This window comes from Mus caroli, unplaced genomic scaffold, assembly GCF_978045245.1.
Source record: "Mus caroli unplaced genomic scaffold, Mus_caroli_1 scaffold_11, whole genome shotgun sequence".
Lineage (NCBI taxonomy): Eukaryota > Metazoa > Chordata > Mammalia > Rodentia > Muridae > Mus > Mus caroli.
Genome location: NW_028227266.1, coordinates 104146462 through 104169975, shown reverse-complemented (window position 1 = coordinate 104169975; position 23514 = coordinate 104146462). Strand labels below are relative to the sequence as shown.

General features: G+C 41.4%; 1 protein-coding gene across 3 annotated transcripts in view; it reads left to right on the top strand.

Annotated features, from left to right (window-relative positions):
• Window positions 1-23514, top strand: part of Nek11 (NIMA related kinase 11) — a 259470-nt gene that overhangs the window by 73473 nt on the left and 162483 nt on the right. For all 3 annotated transcript variants that reach the window (XM_021171349.3, XM_021171347.3, XM_021171348.3), the window contains exons 5-6: window positions 13639-13703; window positions 14829-14955. In XM_021171349.3, the coding sequence (XP_021027008.1) occupies window positions 13639-13703; window positions 14829-14955 (192 nt within the window). The remainder of the gene's footprint in view (window positions 1-13638; window positions 13704-14828; window positions 14956-23514) is intronic.

Sequence of the window (23514 nt, the reverse complement as noted above, 5' to 3'; positions counted from 1 at the left end):
GTGGGCGTTATAACAACCCACATCTGTGGCTCTTGGTATCTTTTGGGGAGGGGAGGCAGAGCCTTAGGTATTTTTGGTTTTTAGCTGGAATCAGATACCAACCTCTTTCAAATCAGGTGTGTCGCACAGGGAACTCAGAAATGGTCAAGCTGGACCTTCCCCCGCAGTAATCTTCTGCGCCAAGCGGTAGCCATACTGTATTCATATGATTATGAATCAGTACACGCAGTTCTGAGCGCTGCACGGTCTCTATAGGAGACTTGTCAACCTCAGATTTAGCAAGGCCTAGACAAGAATTATGTCATTATTAACACCACTAATTGTGGTTAAAATAGGAGCTGGAAGTCTTTCCTCCTCATCCCTGTTATTCCCTAGTCTGAGGAACTAAGGACACCTTGCAGTAACAGCAAGGGTGAAAAGCCAGAGGCCAGCTGTGGGACTAAGCCTATCTCTATCAAAATAAGAACTAATCTCTGTAAATATATGAAATTTCTAGTTCCCTAGCTCTCTTGGTAAATCTAAATTTTATCTCAGACTGAAAGCCACATGCTGGAATGTCCTTGGAAGGAAGATAATAGTCCACCTGTGTGCTCTTGGGGGAGGGGTAGGCATGCCTGCAGGTCCGGCTGGAGAATGTAGATTGACCTACTTGAAAAAAAGAGATCTAGACAATGAGAGAGTAGCAATGTAAATTTTCTTTTTGGAGAAGTCAAGGTACTTTATTCAGTTGCAAATTTTAAAGCTAAGGCTAGTCTCCGGCCTCCTGTGGGGGAGCCGTCTCAGAGAGTAGCAGGAAAACAGCTTTTTTTTTTTTTTTTTTTTTTTTTTTAGGAGCTTCAGTTTCCAGCTGAATTGTAAGCAAAAGAGGAATTTTAGTCCTCAAGGTGATACTTATAAGAAGATTTGGAATGTGCGTTCATCTGACTAATTAATCTCTCTGGCAGCCACCGTGCTCTATCTTTATCTCTTGAAAAAACACAAACCGAGCCCCTTCCCCAGATTAGAACCGGATCCTTCCATTCGTTAGTCAGGGGGTCCTTCCATTTTACCAATGGATAAGAATTAGAAGTAACTGGATGCCAGTGGCGATCCACTGCAGACTGACCTTTAATATCAGTTTGCAAAAAGTTTAGGACAAATAAGGCAAGATGAGACTTTGGTGACCTTGGGGGAAATGCTCTGAATTAACTTTGTTAGGTAATTTAGAATATAGGAATCTCTAATAATTGAACTGAATATTAGACCAGTCTAAGATTGAGTTAGAATGGCTGGTCACACTGAAGAAAAGTGAAAAATCATTATGACTCTATTAAATGACTAATTTTACTAAGTCTGAATATACAGTCTCTGATGTACTATTGCCATAAAGTTAAAAGGCTAGAAGCTAGTCTGAACTGGAAAAATGACAAGCAAGGATGGATCTAAAACATGAATTTAATCTTTTAGTCCTTTTAATCAGGACACTGAGTTAACTTACCTGTCAGCTTGGCACACGAATTACTAATATGCTTCTGTAGCGTTCTGTGGAGAGAACCTGTTTTTCCCTTTCCTAATAAGGTAGCTGTTTTAGGATCAATCTATAAGCCAATAAGTAGATCCTTTTAAGATACTAAAAAGCATTTATTAAATTTGACATTTTAATCTCAAATTTTGAAAATAAAGGTATGATTTAAATAGTGTGCATGGAAATGCACCAAATAGTATATATGGGGATACAATTTCTCTCTTTTGTCTTTTAAGAGGTTAAAGTTTAAAATTTTACAATATCTAACCTTTTGAATTAATAACTTTTTGGACAAAACATTTTAAATATTTGGCTGTAAAGGGGCAGTGACTAATTGCACTTTCAATCATTTTTCTTAAGGAACGGTTGTAACTAGAAAGCTTGAAAAGTTATTAAGAGTCACGTGCATAATTTATGTATTTATTAACTAGAAATATGTATAAGCAATTGTAAATTTGAGAATTAATAGTATCTGAGGGACGAACAATTTTAAGTAATTATGAGCTCAGAGATATAGCATTGACTATGATTGTTCAGCATTTTAAAACACCATCTACAGCACACAACCAGATTATTTGTGCTGGAATAGGGGCAACTGTGTGTCTTAAGACTCTGTCTCACAGCAGCTAGTTGGGCCCACGTGGGCCAACGATCGGCTGGGAGGATGAGAAAAATGACTTTACAATAATATTTTTTCTGGCCAAAGAATTGTCTTGGGCACAACTAATTTCTAATTACCAATTAACAACAATTATAAAAGCATTCTTTATTTTTTGTAAAACCTTTTGTAGTAAACTAAAACACTAAATAATAAAAGGATACTGTCTCTGAATCTTTTGGGTGAGAGCAAGGATTTAAGGTAAACTTCCCTTGAGAAGCATTAGTTAATAAAATACTTTCCACTTAGGAAACAATATATACTGGAAGATTAAAACTTTTGGCTTCTTGTAAAGAAGCAGAAACAATAAACATTTTTCTTACATAATGTAAAGCTATATTAGCCATACCTAGAGGCAAAATTTTTTAGTGATTACCAGTTTACTAGAAGCAAAAATCTTTGAATTTAAGCATTATTTTAAACATCTGAATAGATCTGTAACACTGTTAAAAAGAAATTTTTTTGAACACAGGAAAAAACCTTTTCAGGCATTGTTTGCAAAACAAAAGGCCACAAGCTGCTCTGGGGCTGTCCAGAGCCCTGTATTGACTCAAAGGTAAAATACTTTTTAATCTGAGCATCAATCTTAAATTTGCAATCAAACTGCAAGCTGCAGTCAATGGAACAATGGCAGTTTTAACCATAATTTTTAAGTTTTTGTGCAAGGTTAGGATAATACCTACAACTTTGGGAAAGCAAAACCTAAGTTTAAAACTATTTATCACTGTTAAAATCAATATTAGAAGCATTACTATCATATTACGAAGTTTGGATGTCAATTAATACCAATGAATACCTATTAAAGCAAGCTTTGATGCTTTAATAAAGAGGCATTGCTTTAAATCTTATCTTAAATTTTACTATTTAGAATAGGAACCACTTTAATCATTATCTAAACTAGAAATATCTTTAGAGACCCAGCCTCTAGGGCTGCCTTAGGCCACGTGTCGGAAGGACTCTAAATTTGAGTTATCAAATTTAACATTAACCATCTGTAGCAATGTAACAATTATTAATCTTAACCAACAACTTATGAGCTGAATGGGAAAACATGCAGAACACATTTTCAATAAAAAAAGAACCAAATGAAGCAGTTAATTTTAGACCACTCAGAATATTAATCTTTGTAGCTACAATCATAGAATAAAAAAGCACTTTACCATTGTCAAACACATTAATCATGAACCATTTATCAGATTCGAAACTAAGAGGCTGTGTACTCGCTGCTTTCTCTTAAAACGAACATTTTTTCCATCAGGGTCCCTCCTGCCACGTGTCTGGTTTTTGGCTGAAACATGTGGCAGCTCTCGGCCTTGCAGATAAAGTTTTTTATACCATCTTTATTATCCAACATAAAACATAGAACATTCATTCATACAGACTGGACACGAACATACATGAATTGAACACAAGAACAGATTGGTGCACCAGACATTAAACAAGACACAAAATGGGGGCAGAGTACTCCTGCTATTTGGGACAATTTCCTCCCTCATGATGCAGTTTTTATAACTGCGGCAATCTGCCTGATTATTAATTTCCTTTTAATAAACCCTTTCCTTTCTCACACCTAACAATGTAGCTTTTTCGAGCCACGGCCTACCGCCTGTGCCTAGCTACTCTTAAGCTTCACTGCTGAACCTAAGTGAACCAGCGCTCGGGCTTAACGCTGTCTCAGCTTAGCCCATACCTTCTCCGGTATGAATTTCCTTTATCCTTTAATTATTCCATGGAGCTCCAAACCAGCAGTGTCTCTTCCAAAAATCCTTTGCCGTTTCTCAGTCCCGTGTTGGTTCGCCAAATGTTGTGTCCGGCCAGCAGATCGCAGCCTGGATTCTAGCCTGGAAAGGCATTTTGGAAACCTGGAAGAGAAGAGGGGCTAGGCGGCGAGAGAAGGGAATGAAGCTAAGACAACATTCTGATCAAAGCTCCATTTTACTATTTCCAGACACTCAGTTTTAAAGGAAGGGGGAGGGAACCCGATTTCCCGCCAAACAATCTTGGGGTCCAGTAGCAGGACGAACACGTGTGTGCCTCCAAGCAACAAGGCGGCAGGGTTCAGCAGTAGGCGTGGCAGGACGAATGAGCAGGAAGCTCCACCCTTGAGCAAGCAGGTTCAAGCAGGTGGGGGAAGAGAGACCACACACAAGGTCAGTAAATCACAATTTTACATTTTTTCCCATAGCCTGACAGCTGGCCTGTTATGTTAAACTTCATGCTCCATCAACAGAGAGACAACCCACTGGAGACCATCCATGTTGGAATATGTCCCAGCATATGCTGCGTTTTAGTCTTGAATCACACACAGTGCTCACTTACATATTTGGTCTTTGTATGTGAGGAGTAATGATATACTACTATTTGTAACTCATCACCTGCCAGTCCAGTTGTTGCTAGATAACTCTCTTGTAGGTGCTTTTACTTATCCTAATGTCCTCTGGCATGTCCCCTAGATCGTTATCACAAAGCCAACCCCTTAGACTTTCTGATTCCTTGCCCGCTTACAGCTCTAAGAGATCTTACTCTGCCTCCTTGGATCTAGAGTCAATAGTGCCAGCATGAGGAAGCCTGCCTGAAGATTCCTTTATTTGCAAGTAATAGAAGTATCTCAATCAATAGAAGGGATTCTGTAGTTTGTTTTCCAGGAGGACAGTTTAGGAGTTGGTAAACTGAGCAGTGTCCTCTGGGGTTCAAGTTCTTCCTGCCTCTAGTCTGGCGGAGGTATTCAGGCTTGTTCTCTTGCAGTTGTCAGGATGGCTGAAGCACTACCATGCTTTCCCCTTCTTAAAACAGTGATCAAGGTCCAGAAAATATACAATTGCCCTCTCCCCCCACATACACAGCATAAGAACAGAGAAATATCTTCTACAAGCTTCTGTTGTGTGTCTTTCCTTGGGGAGATATGAACCAAGGTTTATCCCAGCTAGGGTACCAGCACGAGTTAGTGAACAAGCGAGTTTGTTAAGGTTACTAATAAGATCTTGGGTGACTGAAAGGCAGGCTCATCACTCGGAAGCCCACCCAACACGGCTGTTGACCCAGAAGCTGCATCCCGGGAGCTCCCTGCACACCTTGCAGACCACTGTACTGGATGGAGTCGCTCTACAGCATTTGCACACTATATTATGCAACCTTGAGGAATCTCGAGAGGCTTCTCAGGCTGGCTTCTCCTGCTGTGCAGGAGGTATTTCATATCTACCAGGTCCTTTCCTGGCTTGATAGCTCATTTCTTGGTAGCCCTGAATGAACTCCTACCCCCACCCGTTGCCCAGATGTGCCAGTAGAATTTACTGTTTAGTTACTGAAGGACATCTTGAGCCATGGTGAATAGAGCTAGTATAATCATGGAGGATTAGATGTGGATCTATAACAATGTGTTCAGTGGGGTTAACTTAAGACGTGTTTTAATTCTGAGTTTCTAATTTCAGTGCTTGCATTTTCTCTTAGAAATTCTGTTTGGGGGGCCACAACCCTCTTCCGGTCAGAAAAGCACCTGGGCAGCTGGGGCGCAGGGTCTGCTGACACTCGCCAGCTACCCACAACACCCGCCACAGGATCTTAAGACTTCTGGTGAGTGGAGCACAGCTTCTGCTCCAATCCAATTGCGCGGGACCTGAGACTGCATTAGTTAGGGAAGCAGAAACCGGCCTGAGTAGGACCACAGGCCTCATCCAGCTGGATCAGCGCTGGGGTAGCGGGAGCGCAGGGTTGCCTGACACCCGCCAGCTACCCACGACCCCCGCCGCAGGATTTTGGGACTGCTGGTGAGTGGAACACAGCTTCTGCTCCAGTCCAATCACGCGGGACCTGAGACTGCTCTGGTTGGGGAGAGAGAAATCCGGCCTACATAGGGCCACAACCCTCTTCCGGTCAGAAAAGCACCTGGGCAGCTGGGGCGCAGGGTCTGCTGACACTCGCCAGCTACCCACAACACCCACCACAGGATCTTAAGACTTCTGGTGAGTGGAGCACAGCTTCTGCTCCAATCCAATTGCGCGGGACCTGAGACTGCATTAGTTAGGGAAGCAGAAACCGGCCTGAGTAGGACCACAGGCCTCACCCGGCCGGATCAGCGCCGGGGTAGCGGGAGCGCAGGGTTGCCTGACACCCGCCAGCTACCCACGACCCCCGCCTAAGGATTTTGGGACTGCTGGTGAGTGGAACACAGCTTCTGCTCCAATCCAATTGCGCGGGACCTGAGACTGCATTAGTTAGGGAAGCAGAAACTGGCCTGAGTAGGACCACAGGCCTCTTCCGGCTGGACCAGCACCAGGGTACCGTCAGCTACCCACGACCCCCGCATCAGGATTTAGAGACTGCTGGTGAGTGGAACACAGCTTCTGCTCCAATCTTTAAATAGTGACAACGATAACAACTAACCCCAGAGATTACCAGATGGTGAAAGGTAAACGTAATAATCTTACTAACAGAAACCAAGACCACTCACCATCATCAGAACCCAGCACCCCCACTTCGCCCAGTCCAGGGCACCCCAACACACCGGAAAAGCTAGACACGGATTTAAAAGCATATCTCCTGATGATGATAGAGGACTTCAAGAAGGACTTTAATAACACACTTAAAGAAATGCAGGAGAACACTGCTAAAAAGGCAGAAGACAATAAAGAGGAAGCACAAAAATCCCTTAAAGAATTGCAGGAGAACACTGCTAAAGAGTTACAAATCCTTAAAGAAAAACATGATAACATAATCAAACAGGTAGAAGTCCTTACAGAAAAACAGGAAAACACATCCAAACAGATGATGGAAATGAACAAAACCATACTAGACCTAAAAAGGGAAGTAGACACAATAAAGAAAACCCAAAATGAGGCAACACTGGAGATAGAAACCCTAGGAAAGAAATCTGGAACCATAGATACGAGCATCAGCAACAGAATACAAGAGATGGAAGAGAGAATCTCAGGTGCAGAAGATTCCATAGAGAACATCGGCACAACAATCAAGGAAAATGTAAAATGCAAAAAGATCCTAACTCAAAACATCCAAGAAATACAGGACGCAATGAGAAGACCAAACCTACGGATAATAGGAGTGGATGAGAATGAAGATTTTCAACTCAAAGGACCAGCAAACATCTTCAACAAAATTATAGAAGAAAACTTCCCAAATCTAAAGAAAGAGATGCCCATGAACATACAAGAAGCCTACAGAACTCCAAATAGACTGGACCAGAAAAGAAATACCTCCCGACACATAATAATCAGAGCAACAAATGCTCTAAATAAAGATAGAATACTAAAAGCAGTAAGAGAAAAAGGCCAAGTAACATATAAAGGCAAGCCTATCAGAATTACACCAGACTTTTCACCAGAGACTATGAAAGCCAGAAGATCCTGGACAGATGTTATACAGACACTAAAAGAACACAAATTCCAGCCCAGGCTACTATACCCAGCCAAACTCTCAATTAACATAGATGGAGAAACCAAAGTATTCCACGACAAAACCAAATTCACACATTATCTCTCCACGAATCCAGCCCTTCAAAGGATAATAACAGAAAAAAACCAATACAAGGACAGGAACCACGCCCTAGAAACAACAAGAAGGTAATCCCTCAACAAACCTAAAAGAAGACAGCCACAAGAACAAAATGCCAACTTTAACATCAAAAATAACAGGAAACAACAATTACTTTTCCTTAATATCTCTTAATATCAATGGACTCAACTCCCCGATAAAAAGACATAGACTAACAAACTGGCTACACAAACAAGACCCAACATTTTGCTGCTTACAGGAAACTCATCTCAGAGAAAAGGATAGACACTACCTCAGAATGAAAGGCTGGAAAACAATTTTCCAAGCAAATGGCATGAAGAAACAAGCTGGAGTAGCCATTCTAATATCTGATAAGATTGACTTCCAACCCAAAGTCATTAAAAAAGACAGGGAGGGACACTTCATACTCATCAAAGGTAAAATCCTCCAAGAGGAACTATCAATCCTGAATATCTATGCTCCAAATACAAAGGCAGCCACATTCATTAAAGAAACTTTAGTAAATCTCAAAGCACACATTGCACCTCATACAATAATAGTGGGAGACTTCAACACACCACTTTCACCAATGGACAGATCATGGAAACAGAAACTAAACAGTGACACAGTGAAACTAAGAGAAATTATGAATCAAATGGATCTGGCAGATATCTACAGAACATTGTATCCTAAAACAAAAGGATATACCTTCTTCTCAGCACCTCATGGTACCTTCTCCAAAATTGACCACATAATTGGTCACAAAACAGGCCTCAACAGATATAAAAATATTGAAATTGTCCCATGCATCCTATCAGATCACCATGGACTAAGGCTGATCTTCAATAACAAAATAAATAATAGAAAGCCAACCTTCACGTGGAAACTGAACAACACTCTTCTCAATGATACCTTGGTCAAGGAAGGAATAAAGAAAGAAATTAAGGACTTTTTAGAGTTCAATGAAAATGAAGCCACAACATACCCAAACTTATGGGACGCAATGAAAGCATTTTTAAGAGGAAAACTCATAGCTCTGAGTACCTCCAAAAGGAAACTAGAGAGAGCACACATTAGCAGCTTGACAACACACCTAAAAGCACTAGAACAAAAGGAAGCAAATTCACCCAAGAGGAGTAGACGGCAGGAAATAATCAAACTCAGGGGTGAAATCAACCAAGTGGAAACAAGAAAAACTATTCAAAGAATCAACCAATCAAGGAGCTGGTTCTTTGAGAAAATCAACAAGATAGATAAACCCTTAGCCAGACTCACTAGAGGGCACAGGGAAAGCATCCTAATTAACAAAATCAGAAATGAAAAAGGAGACATAACAACAGATCCTGAAGACATCCAAAACACCATCAGATCCTTCTACCAAAGGCTATACTCAACAAAACTGGAGAACCTGGATGAAATGGAGAAGTTCCTAGACAGATACCAGGTACCAAAGTTGAATCAAGATCAGGTTAATGATCTAAACAGCCCTATATCCCCCAAAGAAATAGAAGCAGTCATTAATAGTCTCCCAACTAAAAAAAGCCCAGGACCAGATGGGTTTAGTGCAGAGTTCTATCAGACCTTCAAAGAAGATCTAATCCCAGTTCTTCACAAACTATTCCACAAAATAGAAACAGAAGGTACTCTACCCAACTCATTCTATGAAGCCACAATTACTCTGATACCTAAACCACAAAAAGACCCAACAAAGATAGAAAACTTCAGACCAATATCCCTTATGAATATTGATGCAAAAATCCTCAATAAAGTTCTTGCTAACCGAATCCAAGAACACATCAAAACAATCATCCATCCTGACCAAGTAGGTTTCATCCCAGGGATGCAGGGATGGTTCAATATACGGAAATCCATCAACGTAATCCAGTTTATAAACAAACTCAAAGACAAAAACCACATGGTCATCTCCTTAGATGCGGAAAAAGCATTTGACAAGATCCAACACCCATTCATGATAAAAGTCTTGGAAAGATCAGGAATTCAAGGCCCATACCTAAACATGATAAAAGCAATCTACAGCAAACCAGTAGCCAACATCAAAGTAAATGGTGAGAAGCTTGAAGCAATCCCTCTAAAATCAGGGACTAGACAAGGCTGTCCACTTTCTCCATACCTATTCAACATTGTACTTGAAGTCCTAGCCAGAGCAATTCGACAACAAAAGGAGATCAAAGGGATACAAATTGGAAAAGATGAAGTCAAAATATCACTTTTTGCAGATGATATGATAGTATATATAAGTGACCCTAAAAATTCCACCAGAGAACTCCTAAGCCTGATAAACAGCTTCGGTGAAGTAGCTGGATATAAAATTAACTCAAACAAATCAATGGCCTTTCTCTACACAACGAATAAACAGGCTGAGAAAGAAATTAGGGAAACAACACCCTTCTCAATAGTCACAAATAATATAAAATATCTTGGCGTGACTCTAACTAAGGAAGTGAAAGATCTGTATAATAAAAACTTCAAGTCTCTGAAGAAAGAAATTATAGAAGATCTCAGAAGATGGAAAGATCTCCCATGCTCATGGATTGGCAGGATCAACATTGTAAAAATGGCTATCTTGCCAAAAGCAATCTACAGATTCAATGCAATCCCCATCAAAATTCCAACTCAATTCTTCAACGAATTAGGAAGAGCAATCTGCAAATTCATCTGGAATAACAAAAAACCTAGGATAGCAAAAACTCTTCTCAAGGATAAAAGAACCTCTGGTGGAATCACCATGCCGGACCTAAAGCTCTACTACAGAGCAATTGTGATAAAAACTGCATGGTACTGGTATAGTGACAGACAAATAGACCAATGGAATAGAATTGAAGACCCAGAAATGAACCCACACACCTATGGTCACTTGATCTTCGACAAGGGAGCTAAAAACATCCAGTGGAAGAAAGACAGCATTTTCAACAAATGGTGCTGGCACAACTGGTTGTTATCATGTAGAAGAATGCGAATCGATCCATTCCTATCTCCTTGTACTAAGGTCAAGTCTAAGTGGATCAAGGAACTTCACATAAAACCAGAGACACTGAAACTTATAGAGGAGAAAGTGGGGAAAAGCCTTGAAGATATGGGCACAGGGGATAAATTCTTGAATAGAACAGCAATGGCTTGTGCTGTAAGATCGAGAATTGACAAGTGGGACCTCATGAAACTGCAAAGCTTCTGCAAGGCAAAAGACACCATCAATAAGACAAAAAAACCACCAACAGATTGGGAAAGGATCTTTACCTATCCTAAATCAGATAAGGGTCTAATATCCAATATATATAAGGAACTCAAGAAGGTGGACTCCAGAAAGTCAAATAACCCCATTAAAAAATGGGGCTCAGAACTGAACAAAGAATTCTCACCTGAGGAATAACGAATGGCAGAGAAGCACCTGAAAAAATGTTCAACATCCTTAATCATCAGGGAAATGCAAATCAAAACAACCCTGAGATTCCACCTCACACCAGTCAGAATGGCTAAGATCAAAAATTCAGGTGACAGCAGATGCTGGCGAGGATGTGGAGAAAGAGGAACACTCCTCCATTGTTGGTGGGATTGCAAGCTTGTACAACCACTCTGGAAATCAGTCTGGCGGTTCCTCAGAAAATTGGACATAGTACTACCGGAGGATCCAGCAATACCTCTCCTGGGCATATATCCAGAAGATGTCCCAACCGGTAAAAAGGACACATGCTCCACTATGTTCATAGCAGCCCTATTTATAATAGCCAGAAGCTGGAAAGAACCCAGATGTCCCTCAACAGAGGAATGGATACAGAAATTATGGTACATTTACACAATGGAGTACTACTCAGGTATTAAAAAGAATGAATTTATGAAATTCCTAGCCAAATGGATGGACCTGGAGGGCATCATCTTGAGTGAAGTAACACAATCACAAAAGAACTCACACAATATGTATTCATTGATAAGTGGATATTAGCCCAAAACTTAGGATACCCAAGATATAAGATACAATTTGATAAACGCATGAAACTCAAGAAGAATGAAGACCAAAGTGTGGACACTGTGCACCTTCTTAGAATTGGGAACAAAACACCCAGGGAAGGAGTTACAGAGACAAAGTTCGTAGCTGTGATGAAAGGATGGACCATTTAGAGACTGCTGTATCCAGGGATCCGTCTCATAATCAGCTTCTAAACGCTGACACCATTGCATACACTAGCAAGATCTTGCTGAAAGGACCCAAATATAGCTGTCTCTTGTGAGACGATGCCGTGGCCTAGCAAACACAGGAGTGGATGTTCACAGTCAGCTATTGGATGTATCACAGGGCTCCCAATGGAGTAGCTAGAGAAAGTACCCAAGGAGCTAAAGGGATCTGCAACCCTATTGTTGGAACAACATGATGTACTAACCAGAACCCTGGAGCTCTTGTCTCTAGCTGCATATGTATCGAAAGATGGCCTAGTCGGCCATCAATGGAAAGAGAGGCCCATTGGACTTGCAAACTTTATATGCCCCAATATAGGGGAATGCCAGGGCCAAAAGAATGGGAATGGGTGGGTAGGGAAGTGGGGGGCGCTATGGGGGACTTTTGGGATAGTATTGGAAATGTAATTGAGGAAAATATGTAATAAAAATATTAAAAAAAAAAAAAGAAATTCTGTTTGGCAATCTCCTTTGACAACATCCCCTCTTTGGTGTTTCTACTTCAAGTTTTGTCTTGTACCCTTTGTGATTTTAAGCATTTAATATGTACGTAGAGTCTGTGTCTTACTTGGTTGTCTGAAACATTCTGATATCATTGCACATTCTCTGCTGATTCTTAGCTTACCTTCGCATCTGCTGGATGAGCAAACAATTGAACAGTAAGTTTTATTCTCTTGGTTCAGGGTCTCTGTGATCACACAGCTATTGCATATCTGAATCTCTACTCTGAGTGAACATTGTCTTTCTCTCAAGTGATAAGCTTCCTTTCTGAGCTAGCAGAGGCAGGTTTCCTGGGCCGTCCCTTCACTGTATGTACGAAACACACATGCTAGACTTAAGGATGCATACCAGCACCATCTGTCCCTGTTACACAGACTTTGTCTTCTGCTGTGACCATATATAGCCAGTCCACAGCTTTCTGAGACTTTCCCAGAGGCATCGAGGAGTTGGGACCTGTTGTCTGCTCAGATTTTCAGTTTCTTTTCATATGACCCCCTCCCCCCACCTAGGGGACTTGCTGAATCATAGGCTCAGCTCTTGAGTGCCTGTTTGTGAACTTTGTTTAGCATTTTGGGGTCCCCTATAGGAAAACATTTCATGTTGTCTGGTTCTCCCAAATTCAGAAATAGAAGTCTTAATGGACGTTTCCCATACCTCTGTCATATAGCAAGAGTCAGTAAGTACTTACAGATTAGCATTAACAGTGTTGTTGCCTTTACAAAGTTTAAACAGTTTGGTAATAATATAATATAATGCTTTGTGATACCGTGCCCATCAACTGAGGTTATGGTTACTGGATGTGGTGCTATGTAAACCATGCTACAAGCAAACTGTACAGCCTGGGCTGCCCAGAGAGCTCTGGGTCAACCTGAGTTATAAGACCTTACCTCATCTTATTCCAACAGCCATAGAGCAAACCAGACAAACTAAACACTCCACACGATCTGACTTTTTGAAGCAGATTTAAAAAGCAAAGCCGAGTGTTCCATTCTCTCTAAAACCTCCATTTATGAACTTTTCTGTCCTTGGAGAAAGGAGAAATGTCCATGGCTTTGCAGCCTTTAAGCAGTGTGAGCTGGATACGTGAAAGGACACACACACACACACACACACACACACACACACACGTACTTGCACACATACACGTTCACACACACACACACACACACACACACTTGCACATATCCTTCCATATATAACCACATCTTTGACTTCTAATTGGATTTAGTTTTCTATTTTACGTGACACATTATCATCTTTTTTGTTTTTTTGCCTTTTACAGGCGGATACTTCATCGAGACTTGAAATCAAAGAATATATTTCTGAAAAATAATCTACTCAAAATCGGTAAGATGTTTTAAATGTCTGCTCTTCAGCTCCAAGCAAGTTTGTCTTTAGAGCTACCACAGTAAGCAGAAGTGTGCAGTTCAAGCTAGCATGGAAGTTATCCAGCCCTGGCTTCTTTGGAAATAATCCAGCCCTGGCTTATTTAGCCTTTGCAAATATTTGTTCTTACTTAGATGAGACCAACAAATCCTGGTTATTTTGTTTGTGATTATCTGCTATAGACTGAAGTATAAAACACTTGCTACTTGACTGGTTGATTTAACAGGCACACTTTGCAGTCCTGGGCTTTCCCAGGCACTTTGTAAGCTGTAGGTTCCTCATGTATTTAAAAGTTTTTATGATTTTATGTGTATGGGCATTATGCTTATGTGTGTCTGTGCACCACATGCACTCAGTACCCATGGAGGTCAGAGGGAGCATCGGATCCCCTGGAACTGGTGTTACAGCTTGCTTGTGAATTGTGGGTGCTGTGGATTGCACCTGCGTCCTCTGGAAGAGCAGCCAGGCCCCCTCACTTACTTTATCAATAAGTAGAGGCCATACATAATTTAAATGGTGCTATAGTGGCTTCATTAATATTTAACTCTTTAGAACTATACTTGAGCTCAAATAGTTAGTTGTCTGAGCTTCACATAGGATATTCATGGGGAAGAAGAGAATACAGGTACGTGACTAATTAGAGAAGCCAGTGGATTCTAATTTCTATACATATATCATGAATAGTTTAAATTTTTAAAAAAGTTCCCTTTGTTATAAAATGAGATCAAACTCTTCTCCCTGTAGGGGAATTTTCATGTCTTCACATCCAGTTCTTCCAAAACCTCTGTCGGGGACTACCAGGCTTCAGTGGCCTAATAACAGGTTATTCTGGGTTTCTATAATCCCAGAAATAAAGACTCTGAGGTTAGATAATTCACTTTCCTCATCAAGTCTTCCTTCTCCTCTAAAGCACTTATGCTTTAAGCTATTGATGGCCATTATGTAATTTAAAGTCCCTTGCCTTTCCCTTTAAAATGGCACATGGCACTGCGTGATAGATGGTGAAGTTACATCAGTTTTCGTTGTTAATTTCTAGTGATGTTTTTGTTGCTTAAAATATTTACACCAATTAACCACAATTCCCAGGGGATTTTGGAGTTTCTCGGCTGCTAATGGGTTCATGTGAGCTGGCTACAACTCTAACGGGGACCCCCCATTATATGAGTCCTGAGGCCCTGAAGCACCAAGGCTATGATGCCAAGTCTGACATCTGGTGAGTAGGAGGTGCTGGCCCCAGTGAGTTCCTTCTCTGCTGTCTGAGAGGTCTGTCTGCTCTGTGTTGGAGTTCATCTGCTCACTCCATCCACTCTGTCCCTTTTGGCATTTGAGTTGTTCTGCAGCCAGAGGGCCAGGAGCACATGCAGCTTGTTATACTCTGTGAAATGCATTTCAGGGATTCTCTCTGTTCACAGAGAGTCGGCTGGTTTAGATTCTGTCCTTCCTGAACCACAGGGGAAAGTTCTTAATGTGGCCAAGACATTAAATTTTGATGTGCTTCGGCTAGCCTATTAAATAAAGCATTTGTAACCCTAAAGACTGTGCTTTATTTTATGTTAAGGTTAACTCCCAGCTCTGTGGGGAATATGCTGCTTTTCTGCATTTTGAAAGAATTTGACTAAGATACTGGATTTAGGGGTAACCTACATTTACTGCTTCCAGGGTTTTCAGTGATGGAGACATCTGTGATTTTTTTTCACTTCCATAGTGCTCTTGTATCCAGGAAGAGCTAGGTGGGAAATCGTCTCAGTCTCTCCTGCTGTGAGCAGCAGGCCTTACCCAGGGAATGCTGGTGTACTTGGAAAGGACCTTACATAATTTTCAGCATTCAAGAGTTGAAGGACATTCTAGTTGAGAGCTTGTTAATTAAGTAAGTAATTATTATATGCAAATCAATGTTAAGTAGTTCTGAGCCTTCAAAGACAAGCAGTGTCAAAGCATGTCCATTGGTTTTTAAAGATGAGAGGTAGAAAATGACCTTTTGTGTGGTCAGGGGAAACTGAGCCACCACAGAGCCATTAGCTTAGGGTCCTTGTAAGACTTGTTATTTTTCTGTTGACTTTGGAGCCTCCCATGGCAGAGAAGCTGTCAAGATTTGTTCTAGCTCTGACCTTTCACAGAAATCATATCCCTCATTTCTGTTCCATGACTGCTCTGAGATTCTCTGCTGACTCTTGTTCTTGCCAGAATCTCCTGTCCTAGAGGTCCAATCCGGTTCACCTATCACTCTCTCTTATCCTTTCCCATGTGTACACCAAAGTTAAAAGAACACTCGAATGCAAAGCAGAAAGAAAAGAGGACAAAGGCATGCCACCAGGAGCAACTTTCTTTACATTGTTTAATTGAGCACTTACTCCCAGCCCCCGCCCCCAGCACTGTGCAGTAACCTAGATATAAAAGCAGAAACACTTGCCTCTTGCTCCTTGTGAAGTCCTTGGGAAGAACCTTGCTCAATGGTGATCCTTCTCCAGCTGAACTGTAGCAGTCCTGGGCTTTGCAATGGTGGCTATTAGCTACCTACCTACCTACCTACTACCTGCTTACCTACCTTTCTTCACACTTAATCTAAAAAATATTATGCATTATAAAACTAGATTAAAATATATAATGTCTCTACGACTTACGATTATGTTATCTAAAGTTACTTCACAGTGCGCCATTTGATTAAGGGCATATGATGAGTTCAGGAAGCTATCGTGTAAGTTCCAGGACTGCTCTCTGGCTGTGCGCCTGACTCCTTTACAGTGCATCTGCACCTGTTTGCCAGCTCAGGAGGATGGCTTCTAGGTCACAGAGGCAGGGGGACCCCATGGGAAACAAAGCCACTTCTTCCCTCCTTCTGTGCCCAGTCCACTTGTTTACAAATTGCTCCTTATACTGCATGAGAAATTATAAGACTATCAAGCAGTGTTCCTGTGGTGTTTTGCAGCTACAAAAGTACCTGACACATACACAATCTATCACAGGTCTAGACCAGCGCTCCTACTGTGATTATAAACTACTCAGCAAGTATGAGCCGAGAATGTTTCATCATCTTGACCCCAAATAACCACTTTATTATGAATTTAGTAATTACTTTGCTTGTATCTAAATCAAAACAGGCTTATCTGGTAATGAAATTTCAGCTGCCAAACCTAAAGTGGAATGGATATCGGAGAACTATTAATTATAGTGGCAGATAGAGAAGTGTGGCACGTGATCTCAGGGGGACACTCAGGAAAATGAGATTGCGTGAGGCTGAGAACCCATCTGTGCCGCGGAGTGGGTGACATCTATGTCCTGAGGAATGTCTTCTGGGGACTGGGAGTACATATGAATAACTTAGAGGTGCTTTGCTTGAGCATTAATAGTGGGACATGCTATTTATGATGCTTAAAAAGAATTAGTCTAATCCTGATTACATTTCCACCTGTTTACACTTGCCCGTATGCATCCTACCTTCCTTCTGTAATCTATTAGCTCTTCCTGGATTTTTATTATTTATAGCCTTCAAGTACAGGAAGATGCTCTCAAAGGATGACTTGGTTCTAAAAGCTGATGAACACTTCTTTGGAAAGTTACAATAATAAGGGCCATCGAGGACAGTGCTTTGAATGCAGCCGGTGTGTATAGTGTTTGCCAAAGAATGTTTTCTTCACAGTAGAAATAGAAATATGACTCGTGTTCCTCAACCAGTTGTTCAAGCCGATCTAAACAATGAATAGTTAGCATGTACTTTTCAGACGAAAAAGGACAGTGTGTTTTAAATGATGGAGCTGTAGTTAAGTAGAAATGAAGCAATATCTTGCTGTTGCTCTTATTTCTTTTATGAGAGTCAGCTCGGCTGCTCTCTGATCTGGGGCCTTGTGTTTGTTGGGTGTTTTAAATGGGGAGAATGGTGGTGGGAATCACACTGGTGGAGTCCAGTTTATTCTTAATAATTGACCCAGGTTTAGTAGACTCAAAAGGCAAGCTTAGCTACAGGTGTACTAAAACATAGAGGGACAGGACCCATCTCTGCCTGGCCAAAGGACGTATATTGGAGACCAATAATTATACCCGTGCCAATTCCCCTATAAGGCATTCCAAACCCAACAGCCTGATGTCTAGCCTATATAGGAACTGCTCTGGTTAAGGGCAAGTCAAACGGGCCTTTTGTATCAGCATTTTCTTCAGCAGCAACTCAGAAGGGGAAGGCTAGGGGGATATCAGTTGCTGACACAGGAGCCCCTGCCAATTTGGCTTATGTCTCTGCTTCTCTCTCTCTCTCTCTCTCTCTCTCTCTCTCTCTCTCTCTCTCTCTCTCTCTCTCTCTCTCTCTCTCTTACCAGGAAGCTACAGATTCCTTCCTAGCCTGTTTTCAGTCAGGGGGGCTTCAGGATAAACTACTCTCTCTGCTCCAAGGTTCTCTACCAGTTTCAGGGTGAAGACTGTGCCCAGTGCAAATGGGTATCATCTAGTGCCAGGGAGCAATCAAAGGCTGTGCTGAGCACCTCACTGTATAAAAGATTTTACTCCCGGGCTTTAGAACTGCCCATGTTACTTTGGCTGTAGCAAGTCACATGGCATAGCCAGTATCACCAGGGAAGGACGTGTCCACCCATATGTGAAGGGGAAAGGAACACGTGGAGAGAACAGTCACCCTCCTTAGAGGATCCATCTTGTGAGGACACCAGACTGGGTTGTAGCAAATGTGCTGGAGTGGGGAGGTTGGGACAGATGAAAGAGAGGTAGATTTTTCTTTAACCTGGCACGGTCTTCCACTTGTGATGTTCGTTCTATCTTAACAAGCCCTGGGAGACTGAATAAAACGAGAAAGGCAGCTGGGGCCATAGCCATGATCTCTGTGTGAAGCAGTTTGCATCACATTAGCAGTGGGGCTGCTGCCAAATCTTTAAGGCAACAGTGGAGTGGATAGCAGTTGGAAGTGCAAGGATCACGTCTGTTACCAACCTCCTCTCCACTGTAGGCGAGCGCTGTCCGTGGTCCTTCCTGAACCTTCTGGTTTGTATTGAGTGCTTAGGTCTGGCCTCAAGAATATCTGAAGATGAAAAATAATTTCTTTCTCTTCTAGCCAGTTTTTTTTTTGAGCCATTCCTCTTTCTTATCTCTCCTTCCCCTGGTTATTGGCCTTGATATTCCATTGGCCAAATTCCTGTAGAGGACATGGTAGTACTGTGGGGGTCTACAAGGGTCAGATATCATCAAACTCTAGAAATTATGGAAGAGAGTATTTAGGGCTTTTACAAAAAGAAGAAAATTCATCTAAACCCCATTTTCTTCTATAATGGTTCATATATAAATGAATAAATACACACACACACACACACACACTTTTTCTTGATCATACCAGTTTTAAGTGCTCAGTGCCCCCATGTGGCTCTTGTTTGCAGGAATATAAAGTATTTCATCAGTAAGGGGACTTCTGCTGGGATGTTCTGAGCTATTACCCATTCAGCTTCTTCAGGCTTTATCCTCATCCTGCCTTGGGCTTGAGAAGGGCCCCTGCTGGTGTCAGCTGTTAGTCAGTCTCTCTCTCTCTCCTTAACTCCCCTTCCCTCTGTTATCTGTCTTCCTCCTCCTCCTTCTCTCCCTCTCCCTCCCCCTCTCTCTTTCTATCTCTCTCTCTGTGTATGCATGTGCCAGTAAAGCACCTTGGCTGTCATTCCTCAAGTGTCATCTGCTTTATATTTTTAGAGTAGGCTACACGAACCCCCCAGGGAACTGCACATCTCTGTCTCCAGCACTGGCATTTCAGGCAGGCTTTTCATCACATTTGCAGTCTGTTTCTTTGGTTGTTGGCTTTGTTTTTGTTGTTTTGATGTGGGTCCTGGAAAGATTGAACCTGGCCTGGTCCTTGTGTAGACGGAACAGAGTTTTTACTGACTGTTGCTTTCTCCCGGCCCTGCTGCTGCTCTTAAATAGCCCATTGGACTCTCTGATGCACATCTGGCACATCTGTGGGCTGTGCTTCTCAGGTTTTAGCTCCTATGGTAGCTTCATCACATTCTTCCCTTGATCTCTCCTCACATAGATGACACACTCCTCGGGGTATTAGCTCTAATGTTTGTTTTCATCTACTTGTAATTTGAAGTTCCAGGTTCTAAGTTTTCACTTAACTGCAGAAATTAAGAGGAATGGGATTTTTGCTTTGCCACCTGGTTTCCCTGCTTTAGGTGGAAACTCAGTGAAGCTGCGCTTCCTGTCTAGCTGCATTCCCTCCCAGACGCTCAGGATCAGCCTTGAATGCACCTCTCTGGTGCTCTGTATGGGCGGCGGGGGTTTGAGGAGCTTTGACAGGAGTGGTAGTGCCCTCTGACCGGTGGTAAACTCCTGCTGCATTGTATATGTCTTAGGCTTTTCAAGTAGCCAGTGCCCCCTGTTTTGTTTTTATCTTTTTTAGTTTCTTTGTACTTGGACAATTTATGCTAATATTTGATTCTAAGTAAAAAGCTGTTTAGGTTATTATGCACCAAAGGCAAATCCACTGCGCTTGTATTAACTTTATATTTCTTTATACAATTAACTATGGCCATTATGTATACTTTCTAAGTTTTAATTTTCTTTTTGAGACTTTTATCCATGAGCACTTTAGTACATCATTTCCATCCTTCCTGCACCCCTCCTCCAACTTCTCCTCCCTTGTAGCCCTACACCCAAATGCATGGTCTCTTCTTTTATAAGTGTTATTGTTACTGTGTGTGTGTGTGTGTAAAACCCACTAAGTCTATTTAATGCCGCTCTCATTTGGAATTGGTTAAGTGTTGGAGTAGACTGTTTCTTCCTCTCAGCAGCCATTAATCTCCTAGAGTTGTGTGTGTGTGTGTGTTTACTGAAAACATCAGAATGCCTCTCAATCACATCAAATGAAAATATTACCTAACAGATAATACGATTTTCCAGCCCTGCTGGGGCAGGTTTCTGCTGGAAGGTCTGGCAGATCTTTAAAGAGGTAAATTTAGCTGCACAGGGACAGGCGGTTGGCATTTCATTTGCAATTCATTAAGAGGCCATGCTTCAGAAACCCTCCCATAGGTGTAGCAACTTGGGCAGATGGCAAGCAGGGGGATTTAGGGAATATGTCTCACATGTACCTGATCCCCACCTTCCTCTTCACTGTGTACTCTGTGATCTCTTGAGGACAGATTTGCTTAACTCTTCAAAGTTGGTGGGATTTTAGGGAAAGAAAGGAATGCAAGACACAGACTTCTAAATAAAACTTTCTCTCTCTCTCTCTCTCTCTCTCTCTCTCTCTCTCTCTGTATGTGTGTGTGTGTGTGTGTGTGTGTGTGTGTGTGTATGTGTGTGTGTGTGTGTGTGTTTCTACTTCTACTTCCCAATACTGGTGCTTTCTATCTTCAAAAGTTAGAAGTTAGGAGGTGATATAATAATTTCCACATAACAATATTTGGTTAGAAGTTGGAGAAAATAAAAGCATAGATATATGCAATTACATCTATCAGAATAAACAGTGGATCTCGGTGATAGATTTTAAAATACGTGACTGGACAGTGAAGCCGTCTTTGACTCCAAATGTTGCAGAAGCTTGTTCGGTCACATGGTCTCGTTTTCCTTTCGCTAGCACCTACCTATTTCATGTACTTTTGTTGGCGGAGGTGTGTCACTGGGGGCCGGCTTTGGGGTTTCATTGCTTAAGCCAGGCCCAGTGCCTCTCCCTGCCTGCTGCCTGTGGATGCAGATGTAGAACTCTCCACTACTCTTCAGCACCATGTCTGCCTGCATGCAGCCGTGCTTCTCACCATGACAGTGGACTAAACCTCTGAGGTGTAAGTCAGCACCAATTAAATGTTTTCCTTGATAATGGTGTCTCTTCACAGGAATAGAACATTGACTAAGATAAGAGATTGTTGCTCCCACACAGCCCTTCTGACCCCTTAGAGAGAGGTGGGATGTGTTTGGCTTTGTTCTTTTGACCTCTGTCTTTTTAATTTTTTCTTAAAACCTTTTATTTGTAGCATAACAAGTACTGATTTGGTTTTGTTGGTTTTTAGCCATTCTAGGAGCGTGCAGAATTACTACCCAGGAGTGCTTGTTTGCATCTCTCTGATGTCTAACAGTGTTGAACATCTCAGTTTTGATCATTTAGTATCTGTTGAAGATTTCTCTCTTCTCTCTTTCTGTCTCTGTCTCTCTCTCTTTCCCCATATGAAGTGTAGTTTACCTTAACCTTTGCCTTAATCAAGCAATAGAATTTGCATATGTCTGTATTTGAAAACAGTTCTTTTCTGTTCCATCAGAATCTTTCTTTCATCATTTTCAATACCACACTCTTATAAGGAATACATTGTTAAGCTAAACTGTTTTTTTGTAGCCCTTCCATCTAAAGTTAGAGTCATCTTGACACTTCCTACATAGGAAGAAAAACCAAGTAAGATTCTAGCCACTATTGCAGATGTCTGTAAATCATGTTAGGAGAAAGCAGTATCTTCCTCTTAACTGAATCTCCTTGGGTGACTGGATCGTCTTCCCGTCTGCCTCTCTTATTCTTTGGTCTTCATTAATTTCCTGCATCACTATATTGTAGCCAACACTGGAGGATCTGGCACACCTCTTAGGTTTATTTATAGATAATTGACATTTTGTTATGTTAGTGTAAGTGGCACAATTAATTTCATTTTAAGATGCTCTTGTTGCAGACTTAGAGATAAGAATGGCCGTTGTATCGAGCAGGCTTGCTAAGTCCATGCACTTTCAAAGGCTTTAGAATCTTTTGAGCTTTTTATGTAAACAGTCATTTTGACATGATGAATGATGGGTTAATGTTCCTAGCTGATTTTTAAGTTATTTTTTTCTAGCTGTATTGCCGTAGGTAACACATTCATTTCCTGTAGTATAGATACGGTATATTGATTCTTATCTTGATCCCAATCTCAGTAGGAAATTGTAAAATTTCAGTATTTCACCAATAAGTTTATTTTTTTGACTATATATTTTAAAGCTCTAAAAACAAGACTAAGGAAATTTCCTCCTGCTCCCATTATGCCGTGCTTTCTTCTTTATAAAACTGCAGATGCATTTGACCACTGACCACTGTAAATAAAATGCTTCTTCCCCACCTGATAAGGTGATGTTACAGTTTATCTTTTGTTTCCTATAATGAAGCAAATTTTATTAATTGACTATTTAAATGCTAGATCAATACCATATTCCTGCAATAAAATCTCTTGTTAATACAAGCCTTTAAAATACATTATAACATTCTATTTGTGGTGTGTGTGTGCGCGTGTGCGCGTGTTTGTGTGCATGCATGTACCTTGTTTATATCTGCCTCCGACTTCCCTCTCTAACTTTCCTCAGGTACCCTACATCATGCCAATGCCCACTCTTTTGGTAATCCACTGTATCTAATCAGCACTGTGTGTTGGAATGCTGACTGGTCTTCTTGTCTTGATGCTGTGCAAGTAACCATAGCTTTAGTGAATCCGTGTGGGCAATGGCCAGGTCATGTCCAGAAGGCAGCATTTCACAGCTCCCTTCCCAGTCCTCAAGCTCTTACCTTCTTCTGTCTCTCTGCTGTGACAGCCCCTGAGCCTGGATATGTGGTTGACATAGGTAAACCATTTAGGGCTGAATACTTAAGAGTTACACTTTGGGAACTTATGAGCCTCAGCATTAACTGATGTCCACTGTAGAGAGAAGCTAAGATCCGGGACAGTATTAGTTTATGCATACAAACATAAAAATTTGGAGGACAGTTTGACCCCCAGCAGTGGTGGCACATTCCTCTAATCCCAGTACTTGGGAAGCAGAGGCAGGTGACTCTCTGTGAGTTCAA